We start from the raw sequence: 26,845 nt of genomic DNA, 5'->3' as shown, positions 1-26,845 counted from the left end.
TTCCTTTCTTTTATTTTGCCAAAGAAGCCAGATTTGTGGATTTGAAGAGATAGGAATTTGTAGATGGGTTTGCTTTCCCCAGAAACTGGAAATTCTTCCCTGTGTACAATCTCCCTGAGAGAGTTCACTCTAAATGAGCAACATGGGTTGAGGTGGTCTAAGTACCGGTACTTATCACAATCTGCTACGCTATTGAGGTAAGACTGAGTGATGCCCCTTCCCCTGTATCTCGACACCAGATCTGACATTGTTAATTGCACGGATATAATTAACAGGTACGCTTAAAAACAAATGTAGGCAGCAGCTGCACTCCTAACATAAAACTAGATAACGGGATAACAGCCACATGGGTGTTAATTGTGTGAATAAATTGATTGTGCCCAAGCAGCAGCAGCAGCAGCAGCAGCACCACTGCAAAGAGTGGGGGTCCAAATTGCTGTGGTCCAAATAAAAACTGTCCCCATTGCCAAACGTCTGTATGGAGAGAATCCTCCATTGGCGCCTATGGAGGCTATCCCACTGATGCAAATGGCAACTTTGAGGGATCAATTTCCATTGAGATCATGGCAAAGAGGGAAGTTCCCCTTCTCTATAGTACAGCTTGCTACCATGCCAATGGTTTCTCCTGGGTCCTAGTGTCTGCCTTTCTTTGGCTGCACACAGAGGGCTGACAGGACTGAGTGGAAGCAGCCAAGAAAGCTTGCTGGTGCCTCCCCACATATGACCTTTGAACTCCCTCTCCATTGGCATTCAGCTGACATGCCACATTGATGTAGCTTTGCCCTTAAGTCTGTCATGGCAAAAAAGTGTAGGAGAACATGCAGGATTCTAACTGGCTACCACTCTGCTACCAGAAAGTGGGTTCATGATTCAGGATTGGTGGCTTGTTTGTTTTTTAAAGTTTCTAAGTAACATATGAACAGGACCTTGGTTACCGTCGAAGCCGAAAGAAGCACAAACAACAAACAGAATAAACAGTGGAAATCAGCCCTTGAAAAAAGGCTTTGCAGGCGATACACAAAGCACAGGCATATTGTGGGGTCCTACTGATGTACCATTTCCAAGGCATGACTCCCCATCCTAGTAAACATGGAATGCCCTCCAAGTGGTGCCATCAGGCCAGGACTTTAGGGCAGCCCAACTCAGCACTGGAGGGCCTGCAAATGCAGCATGGCCTGGCTGACCACATTTGGAAGAAAGTGAAGGGATGCACAAAGCCACCTAAAGGGAAGAGCCTTCCTGCCTCCCCTGTGATACCACTATGTCCAGAAACTTACTCAACCAGTAGAGGCTGGTCCACCTGGGGCACTACCCCACCACCCTCAGTCTGCCTCAGCCAGTATCCACCTGCCTAACCACTCCAGGGGTGGTTCTGCTGGTCAGCAGAGAGACGGGCATGGACAAAACCAGAATTAGCTGCCTCTGCCTGTCTCTGGCGCCACCTACTGTTATAATAATAATAATAATAATAATAATAATAATAATAATAATAATTATTATTATTATTTATTATTTATACCCCGCCCATCTGGCTGGGCTTCCCCGGCCACTCTGGGCGGCTTCCAAAAGAATATTAAAATACTATAATACATCAAACATTAAAAGCTTCCCGAAACAGGGCTGCCTTCAGATGTCTTCTAAAAGCCTGGTAGTTGTTGTTCTCTTTGACATCTGGTGGGAGGGTGTTCCACAGGGAAGGCGCCACTACCGAGAAGGACCTCTGCCTGGTTCCCTGTAACTTGGCTTCTCGCAGTGAGGGAACCGCCAGAAGGCCCTCGGTGCTGGACCTCTGGGTAGAACAATGGAGGTGGAGACGCTGCCCAAGAGGCACCAGCCAGCATTGACGCGGGTCCCCATCTCAAGTATCCTCTTCACCCTTTGTGACGTTTCATGGCGTTCTGGAGTTAAGCCGAGCTTTTCCTCACCTGTAGTTGGTGGCATGGAGTAGGGGCAGGGAAACGAACAGCATAATTGCACCCACAGGATGCTATGTATTGAGGAGGGGAGATGGGAACTCAGCACAGGCCTGTCCCATGAGCCTTATAACATGCAGCTCTGCCCTTAGATGTCTCCAAAGCTTCAACAGTCCATGGCTATCTGCACATCATACCTCTAAAGCATGTTCAAGGGACATCCCTCCCCCCAAAAAGTATTTGGGGCATTGTAGTTAACTAAGGGCTATTGGGGTGTGAGGGGTAAACTACACTGCCCGGTATTCTTTGAGGGAAAGAATGTGCTTCAAATGTGCTTTAAAGGCACAGCATGCATGTGGTCTGTAGGTGGGAGGGTCGGCTGAAGACCAGAGGTGCCATCTTCTTAACGAGATTGAGGGGGCCCCATGGGCAACACCATGTGATGCCATGACGCCATGCGCATGACACCCTGACGTCGCATAATGCAAGAAGCCAGGGGGCAGAAATTGCCTTGGCCCTTGGCAATTGTCGTCCCTATGCCAGCACCTCTCCTGCCCCACTTGCCCTCACCAGCAGCCCAGCTGCCTTTCAGCAGCCTTCCCTGGGTGGGTGCGAAGCTCTGCCAGTGTGGTGTAGTGGTTAAGAGCGGTAGTCTCGCAATCTGGGGACCCGGGTTCGCATCTCCGCTCCTCCACATGCAGCTGCTGGGTGACCTTGGGCTAGTCACACTTCTCTGAAGTCTCTCAGCCCCACTCACCCCACAGAGGGTTTGTTGTGGGGGAGGAAGGGAAAGGAGAATGTTAGCCGCTTTGAGACTCCTTAAAGGGAGTGAAAGGAGAGATATCAAATCCAAACTCTTCTTCTTCTTCTTCTGCCTGCCTCCCTGCCTGCCTAACAGCACCCAGAACTCCCCAGCCTGCCACACCACAGATGCTCCTTGAAAAGCAGAGCTGGAGGCGCACAGCCCCACCAAGCTGCTTACTTCCCCATTCAGACAGGCTCCACTCTGGTCCTCCCTGTCTGTGCTGCCAACTCTCAATCCCGGACTCGCAGAGCCCACAGCAAAAGCATCCTTGCGACGCTGCAAGGAGCCAAGGGCAGAGCCAAATGCCCCTTGAAGATGGGGGTGGGGTGCTCTGCTTGCTCAAGAAATATTTTTTGGGGGGGAGTGGAAACTGTCTCGGCCCCTAGGAGTTGGCACACCTGCTGAAGACCTGCTGAGGCAAAGGGCAAGGTGGTGCCTCCTCCAGTCTTTCCATGGGCAAAAGCCGTATGGGTTAGAAGCTGACTCTTACTTCAACTTCAGCACAGAAAAATACCCTCCCCTGTGCCTGAGAGCAACAGACTGGCTTGTGAGGTGTAGAACAGGTTGTGTGGCAAACAGAGGTCTCTGTCCTCCAACTTGATCTCCCTGCCACACAACTCCTCCAGCACAGGTTAGCTGAGGCGTCTGCCTCATTCTCCCTAATGACTCTCTCTCTCTCTGTGCCATTTATTTAGTGCACAGTTTTCTAGCTAGGCTGCTCCAAATCAAATTAATAGGAGTCTCCCAAAAGACAACATTTTCTTTTAGAAAGAAAAACTTACACACACACACACACACACACACACACACAGCCCATGTCAAGATATCTCCCTCTGTCTCGGCATGATAAAGAATTCAAGAGATGTCATTAGAGAAAGGCAAACTACTTCACAATTCACTGAATAATTCATGGCAACCCCATAACAAAGGAAAATATTACAGTGAATGGGAACTTTACAATCTGAAGCACCACATACTTTCATTCTGAGAAAAGGCCACACATTAACAGTGGTTGGGACTGGTTATGGAGTGACAGTCCCCAGGCCCAAGAGTGAAAAATGCAGTTATTTTCTTTTTTTACTCTGGAACTGCAGGGTTTTTGAGTGGAAGACTATAAGGAAACAGGGAGTTCTGTGGAAAATCATCCAGCCCTACTGATTTCCCACAGTGAATGAAGTTGAAATACAGAGGCGACACAGCAACAGAGAATAGTATTCATGTGCTAATTAGCAAGCAGATTGTCTCTTACATTGACAGTCTGAAAGGACTTATTTTGATTTTTGTTTTCATCCATCTATGGCAAGCTTCCTCAACCAAATGCCGTGCAGATGTTTTGGACTACAACAGCTGCCTGGGGCTAATGAGAATTGTAGTGTAAAACATCTGGAGGGCGAGGCTGGAGAAGGCTGGCACAAGGGCAGGTCAATTTTGAAGAGCCACCACAAGGAGGCATCAGCCCACAATTGTTGCATGAAAGTCTACCTGCGCAGCCTGAAAGCAGCAGAAAGGAAACATTTTCCAAGATGGGAGAGTATTGCATGGATGGAGACTTTTGCAAGTCCATTTTACTAGTTGCATACTGATGAAAAATATCTTTTTTTAAAAAAACTCATTAATGGTCTTAGGCCTCCTCTCTGAAGACGACACACAGTGAATACTGGAAGAATTACAGATTGCAGTTGCCACAGGCTCTCCCACAAGCCCATTGCTTTGGAGGCCATGTTGTACAAAGTTAAAGACTCCACTATAACTATACTACTAACAGCATTTGGGAGTTTGACACAGTACTCCATCTTTATCTATCCAACTTTTTGGAATGATGGGTGAATGTGTCTGATAGTCTATGTTGGATCAGGACGTAGCGTACCACTGCAGCAGCCCCTTCTCCTATGGTTTAAAAACCTGCTACTTTGACCACAGATCCTTCTTAGTCATCTTTTAAAAAATGAATCTGCAGGCTCAGGATAGTACTGACTGAATGTGTAAACGCCTACTTTAACCTTCTGGCCCATCATGCCCAAAGTCACAATGTTCACCAGCGGCTGAGCACCCCTGGCAATCAGTTTGAGAAACAAGTGACATGCACAAGGCTGACAACACACAGCACATGACGCATAGAGTATTGTTACGTACATTCAACAAATTACGCAGTCTTCTATAAATGGATGCATCTGCCCATTTCCCCTTCTGAAAACAAAAACTATCATTCCTTGCCTGACTTTCAACTTCAGGGGTTTTAAACCGAACCTTTCCTTTGTTGGCCAATGCAAGCTCTTTGAGGAACATATTTTGCCTTCAAGGGCATGCAAAGGAACAACAAACAGTCTCATATTAATGGGTCAGATTGTGTTACTTGTGAAAACATCTCAAATCCTGGGGAATTGTACAGAATCCAAAATACTTAACTGGTGCAGAAGCTATTGCCTTAGTTCATACAGGAGTCATAAACAGAGGCACTACATGGTAAGAAGCCTCTAAGACAGTGGTTCTCAACCTGTGGGTCCCCAGATGTTGTTGGACTACAACTCCCATCATCCCTGAGCTCTGGTCTTGCTACCTAGGGGTGATGGGAGTTGTAGTTCAACATCTGGGGACCCACAGGTTGAGAAAGGCTGCTCTAAGGTGACTGCTTCTACAGTCCCGCTCAGAGTCCCCATTCCAGCACTACTGCCCCCTTGAGCACCCTCTTCTCCTTCCTGGAAGGAGGTGGGTGGTAGTGCCAAAAGAAAGATGGAAGGAAGCTTTTCTTAGGTGGCTGTAGCAGTTGTTGGAGCTGCTACAGGAACCCAGAGTGTTCTCATTATGCAGAGGCTCTATTTAGGGTTCCTGTGCGAACCAAGTCAGAAATGAGATGTTACAGTAAGTCAGCTACAATCAGAATATCATTCAGCAGAGCTCCAAGGGATGTGCATTTTCTGGCGCTACCCAGCACATATACAGCAAGTGTAGATGCAGTGGAAAAACCCACATGTGTGGATGTCACACATGGCAATCTACATGCAGAGATGGCACACTGATTCTTATGGAATGCCTTCCATGTGCAAATTTTGCAACATGTGATGCAGTTCTCTAGTCTGTAAGCATTCTGCTAAAACAGAAGAAGCCAGTCTAGAGACCTTAATCTTAGACTAAGCGTCTGAGAGACAAGCAAAGCTCCAGTTTCATAAACGCCTGGCACTGAAGGCGAATGGCAGCCAAATGTACCTGCAAACATACATCTAAAAATTTTCTGGTGGGTGTGTGCTTTAGAAATGGGGATATGCATGGAAGAATCACAGGGATGAAACACCAATAAAAGCAAATCTGCAGCAGCGCAGTGGGAACTCTCGCGAGGCAAAATTATAAAACCGATCACAATCCCAAGACCCCGCTAGAAGAATATGCTTAGGGAGGGAGAGCTACGCAAAAAGAGGGTAGACTAGGATCCAGAATTATCTACTCCAGACAGCTACACATAAACTGAATGTAGGAACAAGGTAAATCCTGTAGCCTATTCAAGCTAGACAAGCACAAGTAATGGATTAATATTTGAGCTTCTGTGAGACAGAATATGTGAAAATGGACAAACACTTTACTCTAGTAGCAAAAGCAGTCCTGTATGCTCATACTGCATTATTATGAGAAGAAACAAACCAAATAATCTTGGTTGAGTTGGGTTTTTGCTTTTCCCCGCTTTAGTTTCCATTAAAACAAACTTTAGGTGTTTTATTCATATTGTTGGGAACAACTCCTGTACCGTGATCATCTGTGCATCTCCATTGAAACAAGTGCCAATCACAAGGTCATCCAAATAAATTGCTCATTAAAATTTCAAGACTAGCCACACCATCTTATTACATTTCCATCCACTTAACACAATTTAGGGCAGTCACATGCACACTGGCTCATGAGGGGCTGTCACACAAAATAATCCCACCACAAACAAATGGGAATTCCTTGTGCAAAGACTGGGCACGCCCCCTGAAATTAGGCCACTTTCCCATCTATTCCACCTAGAGACTCTTTGTTAAGCCAACAGCACTTTCATTTTAGTGGTTTGAGTAAATGTAGTAGGCTTCTTAAGAACTAAATTTTCACAGTGTTCAAATTAATGCCAGTTTAGAGCACTAAATATTTGTTATCATTAAAGAGAAGGCCATAGTACTTGCTGCTAGTTGCCTACCTTGATCTCCTCAGGGCATCTTCATCTGGATCTTGCACTGCAGATGAGAAATTGACTCCATTAGAGAGGAAAAAACAAACAAGACAACTAGGTGGAGATTACAACCTAAGTACAAAGGGGGCAGGAACTGGTAATTCAGGTTCTCTAGGGATCAAATGACACTTTGCATGGGAGATCTGTGATTGGCTCTCCCAATGCTGGCAGGTGTGAATTTCTATTCAGTGGTTTGAATTAAAATAGAAAAAAAACCTACTTTGAATTTCTCTTCCTTTCTGAAATCTGGTTAAAGTGTTAGTTTATTCTTCCTGCTTTAAAAAAAATAAATCAGTTTTCAACTAGAACACCACTTAGGATTTTCTATTTATGTGTGATTTCAGTTCACACTGTTACAACTGGAGGAGGAATAAATTTGTTGGTCTTAATATCTCTTAAGAACCAAAGAAAGAAATTGCAGGATGAAAGGAGGGGTGACCATGATTAGACTTGTCTCAGCAGCAACCTCCCCCCATTGCACCTTAACTTGACATTTTGGAATCTTTTTGTTACACTGCCATTTCAGTCAGCATGTTCTGTCTGAAATGTTAATGTTTTGATTTTGTAAACTATCCTTCGTTGTCCCTTTACCATCTCATTTCAGGTTTGCTTTTGGAACAGACACAAAACTGATAGCCCTGTTGGATGATTCACACCCAGATACCAACAAGGGATAAACTTTTCTGCTGACCTTGTTCCTAGCTAAGGCTACTGCCTGGCATCATACAGTTCTCATGGACAACTGGAACATCAGGTCACTATGTGAGGGCTTCCTTACCAGCGATTTTATTTTCATCTGTTCAATCAGATGCAGAGGGTAACCACTGGAGAGGCTTGCTAGGCCCCATGGCAATTGGCATGGGGCACTCCTTAGGCTCCAGAGATCTTTAACTCAAAGATGGCTGAGGAATTATCTGGACCTTTGGAGTTGGTTGTCATCAATACATGGATGACACCCAGCTCAATACCTGGGATGCTAAGGCAAGTTAACTTAAACAAGGTCATGGAAGTAAGATTCCCAGTCCTATTCTCTGAGTTGCAGCCACCTGCACTCCTGAAACACTTCTCCAGAGAGTCAGGGGCCCTCTTGAACAATGAAACCAGTTGGGCAAACCTCCACCCAATTTTGGACAACCTTCCCTTCCCCAGCAGATTGCCAAAGTGAATTATTTGTGCCCTGGGGGAATTAAACATGCTGACAATCAATATGATGGTTGTCATGCCATCAATGCAGGCTCATGGCATTGGTATTATCCTGCATCCTTTTTCATGTTGGTTGCTATGCTTCTGCAACAGCATTATGATAGTTTTGTCTTCTGCACAGACTGTGTCCCTTCTTGGCAAGGACCCTGCCATGTTGATACACACTTAAGTACCGCCTAGGCTTGGCTACTGTAAAACATTTTGTGTGGGACTGCCTTTGAAGATTACTGTAGAGTGGTGTAACATGCTATAGTCCAACTCTTATGAAATGCCAGGAGATGGGAACACACTCAGCTGCAGTTCTGCTTCCATGCCCAATTCAAGAAACATAAGAACTTGTATATAGCATGGAATTGACATACCTGAGTGATGGTATCTCTCTGTATCCATCCTCCTGCAATCCTTCAGCATCATCTCATGCCCTCCTTCAGTTACCATCTATTCATGAAATCAGGCCTGGCATCTGAACATGGCACCCTCAGGCAAATGTCAAGGACCCAAGCACATTGGAAAGCCCACCCTGGCCGATGCTAGCACCTCTTTAGTCCCCCCCCCACCCTTACAAAATGTTTTTAGGAACCAGGGTTGAGAGGAGTGTTGGGCTAGGTAACTGTTGTTGCTGCCACCACCATCTTAATTCCCCCCCATGATGCCTCTGGCACAACACTGTAATGCTGCAATGTGATGCCAGTGGCACTGAGAGGGAATTAAAATGGCATCCCCGCTTAAGCACAGAACTCCACCTCTCATATTACCTTATGACTACTGGCCGTTGGTATACAGAGGGAAAACAAAGAATTCCATCAAAGACGTGAACTGGGGCTTCCCAGCCTGACTTACTGTACTCAGTTCCTGTCATCTGAGCCAGGATGCGGAAGGACCTGGACTGCAAGTGGGAAGAACGGCGACTCCAATCATCAAGCTCATCTTCAGGCTTGTTCTGAGTTTTAAGCACAGCCTGATACACTGGAGAGGCACTGTCTACATGAGGATCTTTAACAGGGAGGCTACTGCAATGCAGAAAGAGGTGCACTGTAAAATGGCCAATGCTGATTTTGTCCTCCCCTCCCCCACACCCTTCCTGCGGCTTGTCTTCAGATCCCCAGTTCCACTTAACCACAGTTCAGTGAGATGATGCACTTGTGATCAATGTAAATGTCGGCCAGCAAATGTAAGGAGACTAACAATTCTGACTTGCATTTGTTGTCCAAAGGGTATTTGTGGTTCTGGTGGTGATGGAATGGAGCCAGACTAAGTCCCACTGAAATCAGTGGTACTGAGATTAGTCATGATAAACTTCTTCATTTTGGTTACAATGGGAGCTAAGCGCAACCAACAGTTGTCTGTATCCAACTCATAACCATCCATATATCTATATCTCTATATCTTTATATATTTCTATATATCTATATCTATACAACTTTGCCCATCTTCTACTTAAGAATGATCAGTACGTGGACCTATTCCAAACTATCAAATAAATCTACCAACAGGCTAAAATATTTCAACTCATTTATCCAAATGGCCTGCAATTGTCCAAAATACTTCGATAATCAGTTCAGATAAACTCTTTACAAAGAACTACAGGGAGCGGTTTTTCTTCTTCTTACACCATGATGGATTTTCAGAGTAACAGATCTATTACATTATCTAGGTTCCACTTTCCTCTATTATCATTTTGCTGTAGAACTATTATATCCCAGGCTTCTTCAGCCTCAGCCCCCCAGATGTTTTTGGCCTACAACTCCCATGATCCCTAGCTAGCAGGACCAGTGGTCAGGGATGATGGGAATTGTAGTCTCAAAACATCTGGAGGGTCGAGGTTGAGGAAGCCTGTTATATCCTATATTGAAACCATACATTGCTTGGCCTTTATCCCACTAACTTATCCACATCTGTGTTAACAGTTTTTTTAAAAATAAGCCTATATGATAGATAGATAAATAAATAAATAAATAAATGCTCAAACTTTTATGCTGGTATATTTGCCTTCAACGACACCATAGCACCATGTTTTGAATATTGTTGAAAGATGGCAACTGGTGAATGCCATTTGAGGAATATTTGCTCATATTATAAGGATATCAATGCTGATCAGAGGCAGCCCACTAAACAAAATTATGTGCATACATAATCATGGAATTAAATTCACTTCCCTTATCACTAGTAGCATTGTATTGGGCATGTAATGGGTCATCAATGAACTTATTTTATTATTTTTTTTGCTTTCAGGTGGATAGCTTCAATTAACAGAGATGGGCACTCTTCAATTTATATCATAAAAAATAGTCATACATTAAAACCCCCCGCAGGCATCACAATGAAATATATCACCAATGCAAACATCTTGGAATGGGAATCCATTTGATCCCAGTCTCCTGCTTACAATCTGTGGAGTAGACCAGCTGCTAAAGCCTTGCTGAATCTAACCAAAGTTCATCAGGCCTAGCATTTTGATTCCCAACAACAGCCAGACAGATGCCCCTGGAAGCTCACAAGCAGATCATGAATGCAGTGGTTTTCCCCATGGTGTTTGTTCCCAGTTATCTAAAATTACACAGCACACCGGCTCTGAACACTGAAGACTTGATTTAGCTTGCATGGCCAATAGACCTCTGCTCCATTAATTTATCTAATCCCCTTTTCAAAGCTGCCAAACTCCAACAGCCATCACCTTGTGATAGTGAATATTCTTCTTATGTGTTTTATGAAGAAATACTTTCCTTTGTTGCTACTGACCCCAATGTTCAAAGACAGAACAAAACCCAAAAAAGGTTTTCGGAATTTGGCTCCTCGGGTTAATTGTGTCATTGAACTTTTATGATTTATATTAAACTGGACAGCTAATAACTGAAATCACGACACACCACAATGACAGAAATCCAAGGAACTGTAATCTGTATCTTGTTATCAGGTTCATTCGAAGTATATCTGAAATTTTTGCAGTATAATCCAATGCATGCCTACTCAGAAGTGAGCCCTGTTACTGAGTTCACCATGAATTACTCTCAAGTATGTGTGAACAGGAGTGTAGCCTAAAATGTTATTCACTTCCTTGGCATTTGTAGTCCATTTCACTTATTCAGTGGTCATTTATTTATGTATAGTTCTGCAGTGACTATCCCTTTAAACAGGGGCAGAAACAGAATGATAAAAGTTTATGGAAAGAAAATTCATTGGAATATGCATGAAAAAAGAAAAGGCAAAACTATCTTGTCTTGGTGTATTATGAATTAAACAGAAGGTTAGGGGAAGAAAACTCCAAACTTATCATCGTGAACAATATAAATACAACCACCTTCCTCCTCTCCACCAAAGTTATAAGTAACTCCTGTATACAGGCGGGACTTCCTGGAACCTCATGTAGACCACTTTTGAGTTTTGATGGAAGATAGGAAGATAGGATTAAGATGCATTTAAAAAATCTGTGCCAAGGATTAAATCCAAGAGACACCCGCAAAGAACTGGCTCACTCCATTTTAAAAAAATGTAGCTGATATGAACCAGAAAAATGCTATTTGCATTAGAATCCAAGTGAATTTGAGAATAGTCAGCATAATCTCACATCTGGCATGCACAGAGCTTTGCCCAAGCAAGCCTGTCTGTGGACTTAGAAGGGGGAAACTGAAACGCATTCACATATAAAGCACAGTATAACATCTACTGGGAGAAACTAATGTTCTGCAGGTGAAAAATTAGGAAGCTTAAAAAGTGAAAAGGAGCAACAACAAGAGCTGTGCAGCACTGAACGAAGCACATTCAGAGGGCTCTTAATTTAAAAACAAAAAACCAAACCCCCAAAACACATAGAAACATTGTGAACAGAGCCCAGCTCTAGTATGGAACCGTATACTAAAAGTATATAAGGAAAAATAATTAATTGTGAAACTTTATGTATATTACATTATTAGAAAGGTGTCCCCCAATTTTATGAATTTACGTATGCTGCCTTGGGAGGGCTTTTTGCCCAGAAAGGCAGTGTAAAAATATTTCGGATAAAAATAAAAAAAATATGAAAACCGTGTGTCCAAAACATAGGACACAACATGCGTCTATGCAGTGTGTGCTTTTAAAGAGTGACTTAGTGTTTGAGGTAACAGGGAAAATATTATAATGGGCATATACATTCTGATAAAGAAATAAAGTCAATTATTTCCCTTTTTGACACCTTTCAGAGTCTTGTATTTGCTCTTACTGCAGATTTCACTGGAGCAAAATCCATTCCCCAAACTCAGAATCTGTCTTTCTGCATTTTCAGTCTGTGTGATTACGGTACTTTTTTGCTTATACAATCGTGCCCCGCAAGACGAAATTAATTCGTTCCGCAAGTTTTGTCGTCTAGCGAATTTTTCGTCTTGCGAATCACGAAATCCCATAGGAATGCATTGAAAATCAATTAATGCGTTCCTATGGTCAAAAAAAGTCCAAACAAAGCCAAATTTGGTACAACAACAGTTTATTAACTGCTCTTTAAAGTCACACATACTGTAAAGAGCAGTTCAAAAATTGAAGGGAAAATAAATTAACTTTATAAACAAAACATGTATTTGTTTTTAGACAAAGGAAACAAAGTCGCGAGACGTTTTCGTCTTGCGAAGCAAGCCCATAGGTGAAATTCGTCTTGCGAGGCAAATCGAAAACGGAAAAACCTTTCGTCTAGCGAGTTTTTTGTCTTGCGAGGCATTCGTCTTGCGAGGTACCACTGTATTCTGGGTGGTTGGGGAGTCAGAAACTTTATAGTTCTTAATTTATGTATTAGGGTCTTTCCCACAGAAAACCAGTACACATGTGTTGTAGAATCCACATGTGGAACAGTTTCCTAAGGACTGTACCACTTCAGACTGAAATTAGCATGGTAAAGGTAAGACTAGCTCAAATCTCTGTCTTTTGGGGGGGGGGGTTTACCAGCAGAACATTGTAACATGTAATTCCCATGTGCAGTCTAAAGTAGTATCACCCAGAAAGACCTGCACCACATACTTCTACTGCATGTAAATCACTCTAAAGCCGAAATCCTTACAATTCATAGGTAAACCCCTTTAATGAGATTTAACCACAATGCAGAAGTGTGTCTTCTATTTTCATATGTTTGGTGCTATTATACCGTGACCTATCTGGAATTTTCTGGAGGACATGGTGGCTGTATTTAGTGTTTTGGTGTTACAATAATGAGCCTAGCCTGTGCCTGGGCTCACACGCTTCCCCTCCTCCAGCACAGCCATTCAGTGATCAGAAACTTCCGCTTCCATTTTAGATTAACCATAATTTAGTGTGTTGTCTAAACCCTAAACTGTGGTTAATCTTAACTATGGTTAAAGAAACAAGTCAGCTTCACAAACTATAATTTGAAGTTGACTTCTTTCCTTTACCTATGGTTAGGTCCAGTGGGTTTGGATGGCATGGCAAGATGCAGTTAGTAAAAAAATGGAAGCCAAAGATTTTGAATTCCTCCTCATAACCATGCGAAAGGAGGTGCGAGGAGCCTTCAAACCCAAGGAGAGGATAAGCTCATTGTTGCAACAATGGCTCCTTCTTGAGCAACATTCTACTGTAAGAAAAGATATGCTGAATTGACTGTCTAATTTTGTGTGATCAGCTGTTTGGAAGATCCCACTGAACTGCCATCAGCAAAATACTGGCGCAGTTCAGACCCTACCTGATTTCTCACAGGAGACACCAGACTCCCATATCTCCATGAACATTGCAAGAGGGTAGCCTAGGGGGCCAGAGCTCCCAGCATTTTTTGCTGGGCCCTAGATCCCTTGTCTCCTTCTTCCCTTTTTAAAAGAACACACTTTATAAACTCTGCTAACAGGGCAGCTGGGTAAGACTCCAGCCACGCACCACTTTAATATGCCCAGGGGCTCCTATACATATAAACCAGCCTATGCAGATTTCATGCAAATTTGTTTGAAGTCCTAGCAAGACCCCTGCTCCCCTTCCCCATGCAGATTGTGTCCCATATGATGTGAGTGCTAAATGGGAGCACCTAACTGATGCTGTTCACATAAGGTGTTCCCCAACAAAAGAGTAGAGGTGATTCAAATCAGGCATCAACATGACTGGGAGTTCATGTGGTGCACCCCCTACCACTGAAAGGAAGTTGTGGACTTGGTAAATATCTGAACCAGGCCAGTAAAATTCTCCGCCATGAAAGTATTTTTAACATTCCTGAGTCTGCCTTATAGGTCTTAATTTAGCACCGATACATACTAAATGTTTTTAAAATCTATAAAATTGGAAAGAAGTGGGCCATACATAAGAGGAAGATTAAGTTCTACTCTGCACTTCTTTGGTTCTATAGAGTTGGAAATATAAATCTACTTACGCCAGTGGAGATTCACTGTGAGTCATAGGATCAAAACCCAACAAAGAGTATTGAGTGTTTGGGGTCCATCATAATGGAGAGTTGGGATGTACACAATAGAGCAACATTAGTATGAGAAATTAACGAAAACCCACAAGGAATGTATAAAGGGGGGAAAGAAAGAGAAGAAACCATTATCAATACAAGGAGTGCAAAGGAGTAAATTAATACATCAGCAGTTGGAAGAAGCTTGCTAAAGTTGTTAAACCTAGGGTAGCAACGTTGCTGTTCTGTAACTTTGAATGCATTCAAAATTTTGCAATCTGCACACAAAGCAATATATATATATATGCATCATAAGAAGGCCATACACATATAACTTCCATCAGGATACTGGAGTTGCACAACTGAGAGTTAACTCCTAATCGACACAGCAAGGGGAGGTGGATGGAGGAAGCTGAATTCTTCCCCACACCCTTGCTTTCCCACCCTAGGCAGTTTTAAAAAAACACTGTTGTTCCACTTTTTAAAGGAAGTTTTATTCTAGTCTCAGAACACCATCACACTGCTTTAAAGGGATTTTGCACACAGCTCTGCCTTCGTAATTGGTTGGGTTTTAGGTGTATCTGATAAAATATTAGATTTCTTTCTCTTTCAAAATGAAAAAGCAAAAAAGGTAAACCCTATAGCCTTGGGGAAAGTGGGGGAGTATGCAAATATGATGGACATATAAAACAGAAATTCTAGATTTATCATGTCAAACCAACCCTTCCTCCCAGTTTCCCAGATCCTGTTGTCTCCAGCACTTTATTCCACATCACGGCACTTAGCAGATTGCTCAAAATGAAAGAGAGGGCAGTGTAGCATGCAGGGAGGAACCGGGGCACACAAAGGAAGTTCTCTTACCCAGCAAGTTCACCACCTTGTGCCTGGGCCTGGCCTGCAATGGCATCCATGATAGCATCTTGAGAATACATGCTTATTGGGGTGTTATACTGGGCGTGAATGATGGTGGCCTTGCCACCAGGCCCTTTCACCTCAATGGGTTTGTGCGTAGACAGAGCAGAATCCTTCAGGACGTTGGGGTTGAAGCGCTCCACGTACTCTGTGCTGGGATGGGGGAAGAGTGAGGTTACAGAAAGTGAGGGAAGAAAGAAGAAAAGGGGCAAGGAAGCGATGGTGGAAAGGGAGGGAAGGAGGTGCGTGCACAGAGGAGCATTCAAGGACATCGTGCACAAGTAGAGAAAGCTTTTGATCAGACAGAATGGACTTGAAATACCACGGCAAAAAAGGGCAGGACTTGCAGCCATTCCAGAGAATGGATGACCTGTCGGTAGCTTCTGCTTTTGTGGAAGAAATGCTACAATATCCCACCATTAAAAGCACAATGTTTTAATTCTGAGAAAGTGTCTTTCTTCCCTCAGATAGGGCACCCACTGGCACTGTGACAGCTGTTGGGAAAAGCCTCTGTAATACAAGTGTAGGGAATATTTGGCCAGGCAGATGTGGCTGAGCTGCAACTCCCATGATCCCTGCCCATTGGCCACGCTTGCTGGGGCTGTCCCTTGTACAGTGGCCATATAAAAGTCAGTGGTTTATAAACGCATCTCTGTCTCTCACACCTTCACTCTAGCAAGCCAGGGGGATTATCACAGGCCAAGGACACATTTCAGCCTGACAAAAGCACTCAAGGCGACTGGAATGTGTCCTTGAAATGGACACATCCTATGACGTAGCCTGGGGGAGAGACCCAAAGGTCAGGCAGAGAGGCAGAGAGAGCCGTCCTTGGGCTTGAGGTTACTCACTCCTGCTCTAGGGGCATTGGATATCAGATTCTCTTTCTGATGCATATGACCATATGCAGTTTTTTCAAGAATTTTCTAGAAAACCCACACCACTGCTTCTGGGGCATGAATGTAAAATAAAAATAAAAATCCCTGTCCTCCAAAAAGGAAATGTCAGTTAGGGACAGAAAATCTCCCAATTTGTTATTGTTCCTGAAGCCCAGTCTTATTAAAGTTGATTTAGAAATAGAATCAACGTGGGTTGGGTCCCTGGTAAACGTATATAGGATTACAGCCTTAGCAGGCTATTGATGCAACTCTTGCTAGGTCATGGTACCAGAAGCTCCCCCCCCTTCTTTATTTCTCAAATGATATTTTATAAGATACCTTTGTTGAAAGTCTGCCATACAGAAATAGTTAATACAAAACCAGTTGTACGTAGCTGCTGGATTGCAAGAGGGACAAGACTGTCTTTTTAAAAGCTCTGAAGCAGAACAATACTCGACTGATGTAGATGTTCCTGTCGCGGCAGCAGTTTGACAGGAGAAACGGCGCCTGACCTGTGGGATGTTTATCTCCCTCACAGCTATCGAAGGGGTGGGAGCCTTTGGAGAATGTATTTTGATGAACTAGGGAGGGACAGTTATAAAACAGATACCAGGATTCAAACGACGCAGTACATGCACAGACACTTCGAGGGAACAGAAACCTGCCACGACATGAACACATTAACTAACATGCATCACAAACTAAAATGTACATTTATAGTAACATTTGACTTCAAATGGTTTGAACCTCTTAGCAAGGTATTTCACGGCAAGAAGCCTCCACACACTGGTTCCAACAGCCACCACAGGCAACTGTAGCTAGTAAGCCTTCCAGCCTAGCCGTGCCATGCTCCCGGAAAAGGAAAAGCCACTGCCATCCACTCACTCCTACTCTATACTAGTTATCAGACTTTGTGGCCAGTGCATGAAGATCCTCTGGGAGCCACAACAGGAACAGAGAGGTCTTGCGGCAAACCTTTTGAGTGGATGCAAAATAATTAAATAAAGCCATTCCAGACCAAGTAATGCATTTGCAGTGGCACCATAATACTATGTAAGGAGGAGGAATATTCCTAGACAGTAGAACACACTAGTGCCATTTTATGCCTGCCACACCACTGAGCTCTTGTAATGTGCATTCCACTTGCAAGCACACGCACACAGCAGGAACAAACAGGTTCATGCTACCCCAGGAAGTGGGGACATAGTCAAACATGTAACACCGGCACACTGTTTAATACTAACTTGGCAGCAGTGTTCGCTATGACCTGGGAGGGAAGAGAAAGACAAAAGGAGGGGAAATCAAACCAACAGATTTAAAATAAAATAAAAAGAGCATGAGGCTAGTAAGTATTAACCAGGCTTTATAAGGCTTTTGCAAATTCCTCTACAAATAGGAACAGAAAGCAGCTGTTATGTCCCAAACCTCCCAATGTGATTAACAGAGGGAAAATGTAAGGATTACAGTTTATCCACCAGGATTTATGGAGGTACTGTGACATTTTGCCTGAACATGAACACCAAGTTTTTATTACTGTAACATTGCTTGGCATACTGCTTGGCATGCAAGGGCAAGATAGCAAACTTTTGAAAGTCGCTTTGGAAAGTGACTATTAGATAACAACAGCAACCCATGTGAACACAGTAGATACTACACAGATGCATCAAAGAGATAATGCCTCACCTCCACAGTGCTAAGCACTCTGGGATCAAGCACCAGTCTTTCTCAACCTTTTCTACTGCTAGTGTATTGACATCTTGCTTGACCAAGAACATCCAAAGCAAATATCAAGAAGATGCACATGTCATAAACCCTCATTCCTAGGGTTCTGTCACACCACCACCGTGGAAATCATGGCAAAGCTCTGAAGCGAGAGGCCAATTCAGTTCTCAGTGACTCCCACTGAGCTCTGCAGGTTAAAGTAAATGGGTTTTGGTCTGGAACACAGTTGAGAGGGGACCAAACCTGTCCACAGGGATTCCAGAATGCACCTTGTTTTCTTTCTCCTATATAAATGAATGGCTTCTATTGACCTCATAGGACCTATGGGAAAATTTATAGCAGTTACACTTGCAAACTCCACTGTGGTCGGAAGACACTAGGCACTCCTGGTAACTAGGGAATCAAGAGAAAGTGTTGGATCCAAGAGATTCTCCTAGCTGTGTGTATATATATGCTCCTCAGGGTCAGTGCAACTCCATCTGTATCAAACTCTCCCAAATTGCAAGAATTCCTAACCAACATAACCAATGTCTTGTCTGCATTGAGCTTTAGCTTGTTTAGCCACTCATTTCTGAACACTGACCTACCACTTTTATTGCCACACTGGTATTAGATTATGGCAAGAGTTGTGCGTCACCCACACACTGACGACCCCTCTGCTCAAATCTCCAGATGACATCCCAGTAGTTTCATATAGGGGTTGAAAGTATGGAAAATCAGATGGAACTCTGGGACACTCCACAGGTCAAAGACTATGAGATGAAACAGCAGTCTCCCAGCATCACTTTCATGGAGAGCCTCTCCATGAATGAATGGAACCACTGAAGAACAGTGTTCCACAAACCTATCCCTACCAAACAGCTTAGAAGGATACCATGGCTGATTGTATCAAACACTGCTGGGAAGTCCAGGAGACGCAACAGGACAGCACTCCCTCTGAGCATCTCATAGTGTAGGTCCACTAGGGTGACCAAGTCAGCTTCAGTTGCAAAACCAGGCTGGAAGCCAGATTACAATGGTTCCAAAGAATCCAATGAATACCTACAGTTGGAAGCTTGGTGACCAACTCAAGAGAGTCTGGTGACTGATAGGATCAATATGTCACCTGCTATCCACTGATGTAGGCCAACATTGGGTTAGCTCCAGGAATGAATGTTGTCTCATTAACGTTTTCTGCAGCTCAGTTCTTAGGACTATTTCACACATTACATAGCAGCAAATGGGTCTTTCCACTGCATTTATGCTCAGTAGGGAGCTGCAGCTAATTCCAGCTCTTTGACAAATGCACTTATGAGACACAGGTGTTTTTGCAACAATGTTTTTGTTCCACTTACTCCTGCCACATTTTTAACTGCACACTTAAAGAAAATGCAGGTGCACAGATAATAATGATGTCACCTCAAGTGCAATTTGGGAGGAGAAGCACTTGTGGACTGGCACCATCCTTCAGCCAGGCCCTTGAGTCGATCTGAAACTTATTCTGCAAGGAACAACCTAGAACCTTGACCATCTCATCAATTTTCAAGGATCAAGCACTCTGCCAGATATACCCCACAGATCCCTTTTAGACCTTGCGTGAATATGAATTGTAAGCCGCTTTGGGAGCTAATCTCGGCAGGGTGTAATGGAAGGCTGTTCCCGCTGTCCTGAGAGGTGAACCAGGCTGGAGCACTGTTCCTAGATTTATTTTTGTTACTCCCCCCCCTTTAAAAGGCCCAGATCTGGTTGAGGAAGAAACTCAGGTTTATGTTTTTAATTTATTAGAGAAGGGAGTCTTCTTAGCAAGCCGTTCAAGTTGCCGCTAGCAAGACTCAATCCACGATTCTTCTGGTAGCTGACAAAGTTAATGAGGGAAGGGATTTTCCTGTGGATCCAGGGGATCAGGTTGCTGTGATTGTCTTGCACACTTCTCTTTAATGGACAACAGGGGTCTGGTGGCAGACACAGAGATTTCTTAAAAGAAAGGCGAAGTTGCATAGTATGAATACATAGATGTACTGTTTACTCCACTGCTTGCTGTCCAAGTTTTAATGGGGGAGGGAGAAAAGGAAGGGGGAAAACACTGGTTGCCAATACAGGTTTTCACATCAGGATAATTAAAAGTTTCCCACTCCATCTTGTTTCCTGCCTTTCAGTTTCTCTCACTCAAGAATATTCTCCCACTGGCTTAGTAAACTGTGCTTTAATCCAAATATATCTGCCTGTTACAGAAACTCACTGAGATATATTAGGAACAAGTTGTAGTCAGTAAGCAGATCAGTGATTCTATATCCATTTTAGGAATGTGCAGGACAGCTGGGCATCTGCTTACTGAGAAACACGGTGTAATAGTATCATTTTCTGAAGTGGATGCTGTTGGCTATACTAATCCTCTAAGCTATGCCCATGCACGTAAAACAACATTTTAAAGTACGGCATAAGCCTTTAGTGATATACCCCTTGAATAAGAGGGGAACTAACTCTTCCACAGTATCTGATTGGACTTTCAAAACACATCAAAGGCAGAACGCAAACTCTTCACATACCAGCAGTCATGAAAATGGACAACTGACAGACCACATCTAACATATCCTAATGAAATTGGCCATGAACCCTGCGAAGCAAAGATGGCAGCCCAGACCTTGAGAGGGCTCCTGTATCTTTAACAGATGCAGAGATGAGAGACGCTTGTCAGGAACCACCACACCTGGTGGAATGTTCCATTCTATGCAACTCTTAAAGGTACATGAACTTGAGGTCTTGCACTGGTTCCCAAACTTGTGTTTGAAAATGAGACCTCCATGCGGGTCCATTTTCTACCCCTGCCCCTCCAACCAGTTTGGTGCACTCATTCCATTTCATTTGTATATTGCCAGCTTTTGTGGCATCCAAATTTTTTTCCACTGAGATTTGCCATGTGACAAGAGGGCTTGAAACACTCTCTTTGTTGGCCCCACCTCCCCTGTTGGGTTTCCCAGTGGACTGGGCAAGGGAGAGGGGAAGTAATGGACATCAGTATAGCAATAGACTGTCTGTGAATTCATTTGCAGTAGTTTAAAATAATAGAACGTAAGACAACTTTTGCTTATGCAAAAGATGAGCACTGCCAGGTCCAAAACAGGACAAGAGCGATTTTGTAGAGCTCGTATTGCCACAGAATCTAATATACTGATCACTGACCACTAAACAAGATTTTCTCATCACACCCCCATTGATCTCATCCAAGGAGGCCTACAAATGGAATGACCATTGAATGCTACACTTTCACAGCTGCACAGACCTGGCACAGAAACACTTGTGTTGAATGGCAGAGTCAATCTGTGACATGGGTGGAATTTTATAACTATGGAAACAGTGCTCCCTCCTAAAGGCAAGCCTCTATTATGGGATGAATTAAAGGAGGACACATGAAATTTGATAATGACGTGGGAGTTGTCTGGGAGCATATTCATGCCAGACATGGACTATCACTGTCAACAGGCATCAGGGATGTGAATGTGCTCATGAAGAGCTAGGCGTCATGTTCGTACTCATGGAGATCGTTAAAGAGGAAGCGCAATATGGGTCAATCTCTTTCTTTTATTTGTCTCTCTACACACATACTAGCTTAGGGCTCATCCACCCTGATTTTTCTCTGTGCTTCCTTGGCACACACCCACTCTTTTCTGGTCTGTTTCTGAGCGCTTGCTCTCTCCAACTGCAAAAACCTGTTCTTTAATGCTTTTGGAAATCCACAGTAAGGTTGATGGTGAATCCTTTCACACTAAGGAAATAAAACCAGTTTAGGTCAAAGCTTTTTGTTTAACTAAATCAGCAAGAAAATGGACCAGTTTCTGATGCGACATCAATTTCATACCAGAGCAGTTCTAAAGAGGTCACTGTGATTCGATTGCTAATTGTGTGTCACCTAGGATTAAAAGTGCCGTTGAATGGAAATCCAGATATAAAGAGGATTATCTTAGATATTTATAGCTATTAAAGTATTAACGAACTGATGCTCTGTCCAGATGGAAACAATTGATTACTCTTCATTTTACCCCCTCTAAAATGCTGGTGCTTCTTGAATAATTTCTACTGAGTTTCCCTAACAGTTTTCCACAGACTCCTCACTATCTTCTGATTTGAAAACACATCTGAATGAGCAAAAGCCTAAGAGTTTTGAGACACAAGATTTGGAAAAAAAATCAGAGGATCCTACTAATTATTCCTCAAACTCAATTTAATGCCATTGGAAGTTGTTCGCTGTGATGGATAAGGGGGAGAGTGAATTTAAATTCTCTGTACTTTGTAGATGCTCTATAGTATCCTATAGTATCTACCGTAGTCATTTTATGTTGTATGACACTAGCACAAACCAAACAACATGGTAATTCAAAAGCCCAATGGTTATTTAAAGAAAAGTGACTTTAAGGATCTATTTTTCAGGAAATCATTTAGAAAAGTTGGCTAGTATTCAGTAGTAGTCATGTCACTCATTACCAGATGTTTAGGACAAAAAAGGAGTCTCTGTAACCATCATACCCTGCTTGTGAGCTTCTCAAAGGCACCTGGCTGGCTACTATTGGTTTAGGTGGACTATGAAAGGCGAGCTATTATGTACTAGATTTAATGATGGATTCAAGACAAATGCACACTCACTACCCAGAATGCTTCCAATGAGCTGTGTATAGAAATTGGCCCATTCACCAAACTATCTAGAATGCATGATCAGAAAACAAGTTTATTACATTTACATACCCTCTAAGAAGTCCACCTTCTGAAGCCCTTCGTGTGAGACTTAACTTATGCATCTCAGCCATTTCCCTTAGAGTTTCTGCTGAGTAAAGGCCAATGGGGTTGTTATATTGCCTTGCCGGGCTTAGCTGGTGTTTAGGGCTATTGCCATCTGTGGTCGCTGAGCTTGTTTTGGAACCTAGGTCACTTTTTGCTGGCGAAAGGTCAGATGCCACAGACTGAGAGGACACTGAAGATCTAATGTTGACAGTCTTTAAGAAGGAGGAACTATGTGACAGGCTCATCTCTTGTTTGCTGAGGTAGCCTGAATACGCTCCATTGCTTGCTAAAATGCTACTCATGGACCCAGCCGATGTGCTACTTAGAGGATTGACGCTTGCTCGGTTGCCATTGACTTCCAGAACAGTATCCTGTAGAAGCAAACATGCAGGCAAAAGAAAGAAAGAAAGAAAGAAAGAAAGAAAGAAAAGCAATCATAGAACACATGCAAAAAGAAAAAGTCTACAGCTCTGGAATTCTACACATATCTGCAAGGTTGCCAACCTCTGACTTTTAAAAAATAATACTCTCCTTCTGGAAACCAACATGTCAGGGACAGAATCTTACATATCAGAAGTGAAGCCAGGTGGTTTTAGGACAGATTCTGGTGAAATTTGGAGATTTCTGGTTTTTCAGATGCCAATAGCAATTGCTTGACAGAAACACATAGTATTATGCATCAAGTAAGAGCTGTCTGGTTGGCAACCCTACATATCAGACATTTGCAATAGAATAGATGTATGCAACCTTCATAGCCTTGTATTAGTCAAGCGAAAATATTAACCACATCTCTTCCCAAAGCAGCATGTTTCTCAATTCAAGATGCATGTCAATAAAGCTTTTCATCTGAACAACTGCTGATATTAGTTACCATACATGGTTCAACTGCCCATTTGTTCTTACAGAAAGGATATGGGGTTCTTACATAAATTTGGCTTTTAGATGGCATCTAACTACACCTACAACATATGCACATATCTATATCCATGTTGTTATGTAGATATGGGAGGGCTAATATTTCGACAATCGCGCCACATATGATTAGTCTCAAAATTAAGGGCCACTGCCAGCAGAGGCAGAAATTCATGCTAATAAAGGTCGTGCAATGTGGTTAGCAAAATAGGCTGTAAAGAAGATTCTATTAATAGACAATCTCTCTGTACACTTTGCGTTTGGAAAAGTGGAACATAGCCATGTACAGCCAAGGAATCTCCACTTCATGTTGACACCCCCCCCCCCCCAAGACTAAACAGGAAGAAATTAGGCTGCTGTCAGATATCCTTTCCATTATTGATATCCTGCTAATTTGGTCAAAATGCAGAATAAAGAGAAAAGACTGAGATGTTTGAAAAAGCCAACACAAAGCCAACATTCTCCTGGCAGGACCAAAACTTGAATTCAAAGGAGAAAGTGTATTGATAGACAGGGATCAAACGAGTGGCTCCTAGAATCCAAAGCAACTATTCTGCAGCACATCACTCCAATTTCACCACTGATTACCTTTGATCTGGGAACATTCGATGACAACACGCAATACTGTAGCACAATGACTTTTTCAACAGTACGCAAGTGCTCACTGTTTTCACAAAGCACAGGTGTATAGAAATTGCTCTCCCTTCCTTTCTGTTTTTGCGGTCTCTGCCAATTTTCTGAGAGCTCTTCCCTGTTGCTTCCGCCATTCCTCTCCCCCACAAGCAATTTGGGAATGATGCTATGTAAGATGTTCCAAACGGACTTCATGGGTGTGCGTGAAATAGTGATTGCCAGCAATAGTTTTGTTTTGGGGTTTTTTTTTGCTACTGGTGCCCTTTGCTACTGGTGCCCTTTGCTACTTTGTCCCCTTTGGTCCACATTTAAAGGCTTTTCCGCCTACGATGCTTATTACCCAGGAACACAGAAAATGGCTAGAGCATCTCTGAGTACTAGTAACCAATAATCTGTTGGTTTGTATGTGTTGCACTAAATCACAAGGAGTGTGTGTTATAAACAAAAAAATTTTTTTGCGTCCAGTCAAGGGCACAAATTCTTTGCCAACTATTTCATTTCAGTTAATACAAACTAGAGATGCATGACTAGGCAAGATGGAAAATTCTGATCCTAAACCTTTGCTGCCTTGTGGGGTATCTTCAGGATGAGGAGAAAAGGCTAAGGAATAAACCCCACACAAATCTGGAGTGGAGTCCCTAAGACAGTTGGATGGCATCTTGTACGCCTCCTTGCAGCAACTCCTGAAGCCCAGCTGGTACCAAAGGTATTACTCTGCTTTCCTTTGGACCACCTCAGCAAGGATGAGAGGTGGGGTTCTGTCACCTGGCTAGCCCAGGACCTCCATATACACTGCCCAGGCTTCTGGCCCAGGGAGATCATTTTAGTGCTGCTAACACAGCAGTTTGACTTCACCCCCGGAGGTGCACCCAATGTCTCCTGAGACAGACAGATGCCGCCAACAACAAGTTTATACCTGGTGTATACTGTCGACTCTGGCAGCAGGTCTCTATAGCCTGCCACCTGCTCCACCTGTCACCTGCTCTTTTTAAATGGAGATGCCAAGAATTGAACCTGAGGCTTTGGCATGTGAAACATGGGCTCTCCCACTGAGCTTTGTTCCCTCTGTGTAGCTTTCTCTTTTCCGTCTCTCTGGCTGTCCCAGTGTGGCCTTAGGGGTTACGAAAATGAGCATTATTTTTTCCACGGCAAACCTACTGTAACTTTTCTTGTGGCCAGAAGAGGAGGCTGTTATCCTGAGCATCATCCCTGGAGACATATTACTGTCATCTTGCTAGAATACCTTATTTCATGGCAGAGATGGAGTTGGTCTTTCATTCTGTGGCTTCTAGCAACATTGTGATGAATGGAGAATTCAGGAAGCAGGAGTCTAATCTTTCCCAGTGATGCCACGTAGGACATAACTGGCAACACACACACACACACACACACACACACACACACTGCACCCCCTGACTGCACTCTTTTTACTTTTTTTAAAGTGCACTCCCCCCCCCCACTTAAATATATAATCTTGGGGAGGGAGACGGAAAAAGAAATCTATGATGAAATGGCTTATACCTAGCAATGTTTTATGCACAGATACCTGAGCCAGCTACATTTCATACATTTAGCTCCTTACTCTAATGATCTATTCCCATGAGCAGTGTAACATTGGAGGAGTGAATTGGCAAAAGCCCATAGATCAGCTTCCTTAAGCTGTGTGGTACATTGTGACTGGGAACCCCTGTCCAGGAGAACGACTCTGCGATCCTTGCACTGATGTTATGCTGCTCTTGTAGGCAGGCCACTTGCACAAGCCCTTAAATGCCCAGACTCAGCCATATCAGGTGCAGTATGAACTGGCTCTCAACCTGAATCAGAAATGCAACCCTCCACCCGTGTCCTCCTTGGGGACATGATTTGGAAGTTTAGGGACAGTCACTTATGCTTCCTCTCTTGGCACTTGCTTCGAAATCTGAAGCAGCATGGTAGCAATATCAACCCTAACATCCAGAGGCTCTTGGTTGCAATTCAGCAAAGCTCTTATCCAAACCTGTTCCACAAAGCTCTTTATTTAGAGATGCGAGGAGTCACACGTGAGGTACTTGATCAGTAACAGTTTGCTGAGCCAGCTTTCTGAATGGATTTGTGCTACTCCTGTGACAGGCTTGTTGCCCTCCCATGGTTCCCATAGAGATGCAGAACTGATGGTAATGGTATGAACAGCATCATGTGGGATGTGAAACACAAGAGCAGTCAAGTAAAACATTCCTAGGGTGAACATGTTTACACACGGGGAGGAATGTTTGTCCGAGACTTCCGGGGTTGGCGCGATCTGGGAATGGCGGATTCCCTCCGAGCTCCGGAGGGAATCGGCTCAGCGGGGGACGGGTCTTTGCCGTGCCGGCGACACGGGGACCCTTAAAACCGCAGGCGCGGAAGCCTGCGGACTGAAGACTCGGTGGGTGCCTTAAGCGCCCCCCCTGATTCGCGAAGAGCCTTTTTAAAGGCTGCGGAGGGGATACGGGGGGTGGCGTGGCACTGAGAGTCCATCGCTACCTCCGCTGAGCGAAGCCGCGAGCCATGACCGGAGAGCGCTGACTTCCTTCCTTGAAATTCGGCTGAAAA

At 43.6% G+C, this 26,845-nt stretch overlaps 1 protein-coding gene across 14 annotated transcripts in view; it reads right to left on the bottom strand.

Annotated features, from left to right (window-relative positions):
• The window catches only part of LDB3 (LIM domain binding 3), a 155,936-nt gene that overhangs the window by 47,558 nt on the left and 81,533 nt on the right, over positions 1–26,845 (bottom strand). For 11 of the 14 annotated variants that reach the window (XM_082222374.1, XM_082222380.1, XM_082222381.1 and 8 more), the window contains 3 exons: positions 22,694–23,100; positions 8,957–9,126; positions 6,881–6,917 (listed from right to left, as the gene is read on the bottom strand). In XM_082222374.1, coding sequence (XP_082078500.1) covers positions 6,881–6,917; positions 8,957–9,126; positions 22,694–23,100 — 614 coding nt within the window. Of the gene's footprint in view, positions 1–6,880; positions 6,918–8,956; positions 9,127–14,444; positions 14,460–15,329; positions 15,534–17,499; positions 17,523–22,693; positions 23,101–26,845 lie in introns of all 14 variants that reach the window. The other 3 variants (XM_082222382.1, XM_082222377.1, XM_082222376.1) reach the window with 3 other exon arrangements.

Source organism: Podarcis vaucheri, assembly GCF_965113315.1.
Source record: "Podarcis vaucheri genome assembly, chromosome: 5".
Taxonomy (NCBI): Eukaryota; Metazoa; Chordata; class Lepidosauria; order Squamata; family Lacertidae; genus Podarcis; species Podarcis vaucheri.
The sequence above is the reverse complement of the archived record's forward strand: the minus strand, read 5'-3'. Positions and strand labels throughout refer to the sequence as shown.